This window comes from Cavia porcellus, unplaced genomic scaffold (genome assembly GCF_034190915.1).
Source record: "Cavia porcellus strain 051 isolate PalLab524CR breed Dunkin Hartley unplaced genomic scaffold, mCavPor4.1 scaffold_19, whole genome shotgun sequence".
NCBI lineage: Eukaryota > Metazoa > Chordata > Mammalia > Rodentia > Caviidae > Cavia > Cavia porcellus.
In genome coordinates this window covers 29,683,393-29,691,380 of record NW_026947502.1, presented here as the reverse complement: position 1 = coordinate 29,691,380, position 7,988 = coordinate 29,683,393, and the positions used below count along the sequence as shown (strand labels likewise).

Sequence of the window (7,988 nt, the reverse complement as noted above, 5' to 3'; positions counted from 1 at the left end):
TGCAGGGCCCAAAATTCAGAATTCTGTGCCCTCCAGGACCCTCCTTCCCATGCCAGGGGACTCTACACACATGTTGATACTGTGGTTATCCAGGGTGTCCTTGACTCTGACAAGCTCTTTTCTTTCCTTCTCAAAGACTTTCGATTGCTATCTTTGGGATTCATTCCTTGTACAAAGTCCATGATTGCACCCCACCTACCTTGTCTCTATTGTGGGCCTTCCTTGATTGCCAAGAATTTTCCATTTAAAAAATGCTCTTCTTACCTATGTATTAAAGGTGTCTCTGCATCTGACAATTTTGGGAACATTTTACACCACAAACACCAAGTACCTACTATGTGTCTGGCTCACCAGGAAAGTTGGAAACTATGTGACATTGAACAAGTCACTTCGCTCCTCAAGGCCTAAGTATCCTAAGCTGTACATAAGACTTTAGGTGGTGTAGTGGGTTATGAGGGTCTCTTAAAAAATCCATGTCCACCCAGAGTATGACCTTGTAGTACCTCTCTTCTCCATGATTTTTCCTTTCTGTGGCTTCTTATGTGGTCTTTCAAAAAGAAATGTAGCTTCTGAAAAACTTACTAAAATTTTAAGGCAATTTACAATTTGGCTTTTACCCCAGAATCTTATAACTTTTTCTAAATCAGGACATCATGTGATGTTCGTATTTCCTTAGCAGGAAGTTAAAAACTACAACCATGAGGCAGCATCTGTCTTGATAGCTTTATTGGGACACAATGGTGACATAGGGCATTGATTCAGGGTCCCACCACAGATCTTCCTCCTCCGGGCAACATGTACTCAATTTCTGCAGCCAGCAGGGGCTCTCAGAGGCCTCCTAAGGGGAGGACGTAGGTCAGACACAGACTTGCAGGAGTCCTCTACAGTGCAAAGTGGTCTGTGAGCTCTGAGACTGGAAGCCTGACTATCAAAGTCTGCAATCAGGCATTGGAGATCTTACATTTCCATCACTTGGCCATCACTTAGAGACCCACCTGCCACAGACACTTATAAAAACTTCCAGAGAGGCAATTTTTGGGTTTCCAGAAGGAATTCAGCTGATAAATCAAAGTATCTCTGGGGGTCACAAAGGCAAATAATACCTTGAGGTTTATTGGCAGCTAAGCTGTTTAAGCTGTTGGCATTGACCAGTTTCTGCACTTTATTTTCTCTGTTCAATCACTGAACAGATACTAAGTTTTTACTGTTGCCAATACTCTTCAGGGGTAGACAGACAGCGGTCAACAGAAAGAGCTCATGAGTATGGGAGGCAGATGATTTTCATTAAAGAATCACAGAAGAGACAATGGCATTAAAATCATGCCAGTTGCATCCAAGAAAAGGTCTGAGGATGTGTGGTAGGGACTTGATTTAGCATTTAGGAACAAGGAAGACTTTCTCATGGAAACAACATTTTAGCTGAGATCTCATGGAGTCAATTGGCTCTAGGAAAAAGAAGGGCATTTCCTGGAATAGCACTGTGAGTGACCAGGCTGCTGGAAGGAGCAGTGAGAGATAAATAAATAAATAAATAGAAAGGCAAGTAGGGCTGAAGCAAAGAGAAGGGGGGAGAAGAGTGCCGAGTGCCGCAGGAGGAGGCTGGAAGGGCATGTGAAGGTCAACCATGCAGGGCTGGCGGGGCATGAGGAGGACGGTTTTATTCTGTGCGTGATGCAATCAGGGTTGTACTTTGCACAGCCCACTGTGGCTGCGGGGTACAGGGAGGAAGGGGGGAAATGGGGTGGACAATGTGGAGGAGGAGTACGAGAAGCTGTTCCAGGCACCCCAGGGGAGACCATGGCAGTTGAATTGAGTGGTCACAGGGCAGATGCAGGGAATCTTGGGTGGTAGATACGTGCAGAGGGACTCAGGAGGACTAGCCTTGAGGAGCAAGGCAAAGGCATGTGCCCAAAGTGACTCTCACCCTTTGAGGCACATGGTGGGCTTTTAACTGAGAACGGGACGTCCAGGAGAGGAGCAAGTCCAGGGAAAGGATCAAGAGCACAATTACAGACGCACTAAAGGTTAGACATCTTTGACATGGCCTCTGGGTAGGCAGCAGAGTGTCTACAGTTCTCTCATGCTTCAGTAATAACCTCATGCTTCAGAGCTGAAGTCATGATGTGGCCAAGGCGACAGAGTGAGATCAACTGTAGTGAGGAGACCAGGCTCAGGGCAGCACTCGGGAAGGGCTGCATGTGATGGCTGGGCAGGGAAAGATGAGTCGCAAGTGGATTGAAAAATCATGGGTAGACAAGGTGGGAGAAAACCAGGATGGGATTTTGGAAGCCAAGAGAAGAGTGGGTGTCAGGTAGGGGTGGGGTCACTGAGAAGGCGCCACTGAGAAACCCTGGGGGCAGAGAAGCCCATCAACACCCTCATATTTCTAAAATTCTCATCATCCCATCTCTTTGGGTCTCTTCAATAATCTCATAAATAAGAAAAGAGTGCTTAACTCTCAAATGAAGGAGGAGAATGTTGTTTAGAGGGGTAAGGTGACGTGTCCGAGATCACGTGACCAGCAGAACCAACTTCTGGGTCAACTCTCCCATTCACAGCCTCTGCAGCCCTGCACCTGCATCGGTCCTCCCTGACACCAGAAAGTCACCCTGTCCCCAGTGAGTTCCCTGTACACAGCTTTTTGTTGATAACAAGCACCAGAGAAGGTCAGACTTTAGTGTGACGGTATCCCTAGGCCTCAGGGGCTGAGCCCGCTAGCAGGAGGGTAGGCTGAACAAAGAAATACCTTGGCCTCTCTTTGGAGAGGCAGTGTATTGTAGTGTCAAGAGTATGGGTGTGAGGTTTGGCTTTTCCCCCATTCTCCCATCCATCCATTCACTTATTCACCTATTCATTCAACAAATAGTTTCCTAGTACCTCCTATGTGCCAGGTGTACTTTCTAGCTGAGTGGCTCAATCAGGCCCTATGCATCTCTGAGCCTCTGTAAAGGGGGTGGCGGTGGGGGAGGTGGCTCTGACCCTAACCGTATATTATAAGGATTCTGAGAGCTCATGCAAGTGAAATACCTGGCACATAGCAAATGTTTATGAAGGCAATTTTCTTTCCTCCTCTCCTCTCCTTTCCTTCTTTCCTTTCCTACCCTTTGTTTCCTTCATCCTGCAGACCTCACAAGGCAGTGAGAGGACAGTGCTTTAGAGCAACACCCTCTGCCCTGCTCTGAGGACACGCATGTTCCTACATGTATGCATCCATGCACATGCGCAAACACATCCCTGTAAATCCTGCTGTCTCTGCACATGACTCCTAGGGCCAGCACCAATGTGAGCTTTGAAGCCCTGGAATTCAGCCCAGAAGAGTGTTGAGCCCCTTTCTGGGGATACTGAGCACAGAACAGGCTGTTGGCCCTGGGCTACAGGACCACAGCACCTGAGGGTTCTTCCTCAGCGGCTGTGAGTGCAGGGTCTTTAGGAGCTCCCGTGTCAAATTTGGGTGACCAGGACCAATATCTTCATGTCCTTGGGCTGCTCTAGACAGCCTCAGAGGGCAGTGCCCTCATCTCTTCCTGGTCTGGTGTGGTCTGGGTCTTCTCAGACAGTGGCTCCTCAGGCTGTTCCTCCAAGGGATCTCCCAGGTGTCTCTGAAGGAACCGAAGCCCCCACAGGTTCTTGCAGCAACTCAGGATGTTGCTGAAGCACATGGTGCAGGACACAGACAGCTTCCTGTGGAGACAGAAGCACAGGTCAGGCCTGCCGGTAGCCATGTGGGGCCAGAGATTAGCTCTCTGCTTTACTTCCCAAGTCCTTGGGCAAGGTGAGGTGGGATGGACAGGGACTTGCTTTTGCCATCTGGAGCAGTCCATGTGCCAAAGGCCCTTCTTCCCTCCACCCAGAGAGGAACGTGCAGGAGACTTGCATTCAAGTCCCAACTCTGTTTCTAACACACTGCGTACCTTTGTGAGGTGACAGCATCCATGAACCACAAATAGAAGTGAACGCCGCGTTTCCAACTTGGAAAAATTCAGTGTTATGAAATGCGTATAAGTATGGATATAGGCTGGCTCATACTAAGAACTCAGTTAAATTTTGCTAATGCCACATCTTTTTCGGGGCTGGAAATCAAACCCAGGGCCTCACATATGTTAGACAAGCACTACCAGTGATCTATACCCTGTCCTCTATTTCCAAATCCTGATGAAATGATTCCTGAGCACCTATAGGTTGGAGAAGGCTGAGGGGAGGGGATGACATCAATCATTCTGCCTCGTGTTTGAGGCAGTTGTGAACACACAGTGAGGGTACAGGGAACCAAGTTCCCTGCTTTGTTTTCACATGGAGCAGAGAGAACATGGGGCTTCCCTTGGACTCTGTCAGCCTCCAGCTATGGGGCTGGAAGCCTGACTCTGTTGGGCTTTGGAGCTAGGACTCAGCCAGCTTCCACAGTGCCATGTGAGCACATCCCAGCCCAGCCACTGCCTGCAAGCTCTGGTGTGGCCCCAGCTCTCCTGGGGGCCTAGCCGTTCCTCCCTCTGCAGAGCACCCCACGTGCACTTGGGCCTCAAGGTCACAATCTGGCCTTTCGGAGGCTCCGAGTAGCCTCTTCTGTGTTAGGACTGTACACATTGGACTAAGCACATGAGTATCTGCCCTTGGGTTAACATTCCAGACAGAGCCGGGGCTCTGAGGCAGATACTCTAGCGGAAATCAGTAAAATTATCAAAGAGAAGCTACCCCAAGGCTGGGAAATAACTACCTTCCTTCTGGGGGGCTTCAACACCCCTTGCTACTGTTTCGTAAATATTGCATGCTCACAGTAAAATGCAGACCACAGAGATTAATAAAAAGAAAATAAAACGTCTCAAATAATTCCTCTAGTGGGATGCATTTTTTTGTTATAATTTAGTTTAACCATTATACTTTAAAAATATATTCATCATCCACAGAGATGTTATAAAGCACATGTACATACTTTAAAGACTTGCAGTCCTCTTACCTTAGTCTCCCAAATGCCTGAGATGACAGGAACAAGACACCAATGCCCAATTCTACTTTTTTGTCCTTCTCTTACTTGCTTCCTGCCATTAATTTCTGCTGTTGTCTCCACTGATTGCTTCTTTTATCTCTCTTTCAGCTTATTTTGTTGTCCTATTTAACATTCTGAATTGGATGGTTAGATCTTTAAATTTCAAACATATTTTAAATTATTAACATTTAAGGTTATGTATGCCCCTCTGAATACAGCTTAGGAGGAATACTCTTTAAGTTTTGTTATGCAGTATTTCCATTATTTACTTGAAAATACTTTCTAATGTTTATAATTATTTTTATGGATTCACGATCTACTAAGAAATGTGCTCACCAATGTGCATGTGATGATCTTTTTGTTGTTGCTTAATTTTATTGTGGCCACAGTATTAGTTTTGAAAGACGCTTGTACTTATTTCTGATTATAGTACACAGTTAACTTTTTAAAAGTTCTACTATATTTCAAAGGAACAAGTATTCTCTAGTTGTTGAAAGCAGTGTTTTGGTTTTCATTAAATTAAATTTAAAATTTAAATTAAGTAAGATAAATAATTAAATTAAAATTTAATCTTTTCAAAATAGTGCATTTCCATATTGAGTTTTATATACTTGATCTTCAAATATTGATGGCAGTATACTACACATTTTATACTATAATGTTTTGTGAATTTATCCTTGTAGTTGTGTCAACTTTACACATTTGTAAAGTTAAGTTATTTGGTACACACAAGTGTACAATTGTTATTTGTCTGTTTATTAAAATATGATGGCCATCTTTATCTTAAGTAGTACCTTTTGCTTAAGGTTCACTTTGATATTTAATATAGCTCTCTTGACCACCATCATATGTTAACTGGCCAGTTTATGCCATTTGTATTTACTGATACTGCTGATGCATTTTCATTGATTTCTTACATTTATTTTTGTGTTTCACATTTGTCCATACTTTTAAAAATCTGTCCCTTCTTTTTGCTTTGTTTTAAACTGATCTTTTTGTATTCACTGGCTTTCCACTACACCATACGGATTTATTACTCTTTATCTTTTTTTTTTGTCCTGGAGATCAAACTCATGAGCTTTCGCTTGGTAGGCACGCACTTGTGCCACTGAGCTAAACCCCGGGTCTTTTACCCTTTATCTTTTAAGTGGTTACCCAAGGCTTTTTAACATGCATACCTAACTTGTAAAAGTCCAGTGGCACGGATTCCTTCTCTCCTTTGCTTAGTCAACTGCCCATGCCAAATGTAAGTAAGTCAGGATGAGAAACCCACCTAGAACTTCTCCACTGCATGATTCTATTAGATGAAACATGGTTGAAAGATACAGTGAATGCTTAAATTTAAAAATTATTATTCACTGCCATTAGTAATCCTTAAAATACTCATCCTTACTTCAAACACACATTCTTGACACTTTCTGAAGCAGTTATAGAAGTCCTCCCTCATGAGTGTCTTTAGTTGTCCTGTTGTGGGTGTCTTGATGTGCTGACCTGACTTACACTGTTTACCTTTCACAACCACTTTGACTTTGGGGAAGAGCCAGGTGCTAGATCCAGTGAATCAGGGAGGTGAAGAACAGTTTGTACTTTGTTTGATCATTTTTTCATGCCTATATCTTGTACTGCGAGCTACTAATTGACGTTAACATTTAACGTCACAATTAACACACAGCCACAATTACACAATTAACACATAGCCAGTGTTAATCTCCTATTATTCTGTTTTGAAATTCCATATCATGATTTTTATTCTTTTTTCATTTTAAAATAAAAAAAATTTAGAAAAATAAGGTGGGTGAGGACACACTGAGGTTTTTACAGGTTGCCTTTCTGCTGGATGGCATCTGGCAGCAGCATTTACCAAACTTTTTATCCCATTTTGTAAAGACACTCAAAGAAAAGCATTTCCAGAACTGCTTCAGAGAGTGGCGGGGGTGACCAGGTAAGTGCGAGGAAGAGTATTTTGAAGGGAATGAACTGTAATGTGACTTTTACTGTAATAGATTTTTAAAATTTCAAACATTCACAGCACATTTTGATCACTTCTTGTACACGGGTTAAGATACTAGTATAATTAACATTCCTTGAGTCCCTCGGTGGCCCCATGGGCCACTTTGGTCCTCACTTGGAGTTGGAGGTGTTAATAAGACTCTAGGACAGAACAGAGTAAGATGGTGCCTGTCAGGATTAACGTAGAAACTTGCCCTTCTGTTTTCCACCATCATTTCCCCTTCTCCTGGTAATAACACTTTGATTCTTCTTTGAGATCCAACTTTCCCCACCTTTTGCTCATTGGAGGATGTGAATCTGACTTCTTTCCTTTTGCCCTGGCTCTAGGGCTGTGTTCATGACAGCTGATTCTCAAGTTGACCCCGGCAAAGCCAACCAATGCAACTTAAGCCTGAGACTTTGTGTTGGAACAGTAAAGAGGGACCTCCTTTTCCACTGGGTCTGAAAAATAAGACATAAGCTTGGACTTGCTGCTGGCCTCATGCTGGAATCTGACTAAGAATGATGTCAACATAGAGGGATTCTGCACTGAAAGCTAGAGGAATACAAATTCCTGGTGACAACTGGAGAATTTGGATCAGACGTGCTTAAAGCAACTCTTGGACTCTTCTGTTCTTAGTCAATTACTATCTCCACCAACCTGCGTGTAGTTAACAATGTCCAGACTAATTACAGCTTTAAGTAAGAATTTGAATCAGACTCTGACTTTGCATTGAGGGCATTATGTGTCCAGCCAGCAGTGGTCAGTCCCTGGTGTGTTAGTCTCAGAAGGCTTGCTCAAGTCATTTCTGAGCATCTGTTTTCTCCTCTGTGGAAATAAGTTTATTTTAGTGACCACACAAGACTACACTAAGGACTATCAATGACAACGAAGTCCAGGGCCCATTTCCACGGCCCTCTGCTGTTCCCCTGCTATTTCATGTATCTGGGCCCTGGCAAACGTTATTCCCATTGCTTAACATTTCTCTAATGCCTTCTCTGATGTTCAACTTGTACA

General features: G+C 43.8%; 1 protein-coding gene across 4 annotated transcripts in view; it reads right to left on the bottom strand.

Annotated features, from left to right (window-relative positions):
• Positions 1–709: 709 nt before the first annotated feature.
• Hrh2 (histamine receptor H2) overlaps positions 710–7,988 on the bottom strand; it is a 47,314-nt gene continuing 40,035 nt past the window's right edge. For 3 of the 4 annotated variants that reach the window (XM_063230807.1, XM_063230808.1, XM_063230809.1), the window contains exon 3: positions 710–3,681. In XM_063230807.1, the coding sequence (XP_063086877.1) occupies positions 3,489–3,681 (193 nt within the window). In that variant the 3' untranslated portion in view covers positions 710–3,488. The remainder of the gene's footprint in view (positions 3,682–7,988) is intronic. The other variant, XR_010041119.1, reaches the window with a different exon arrangement.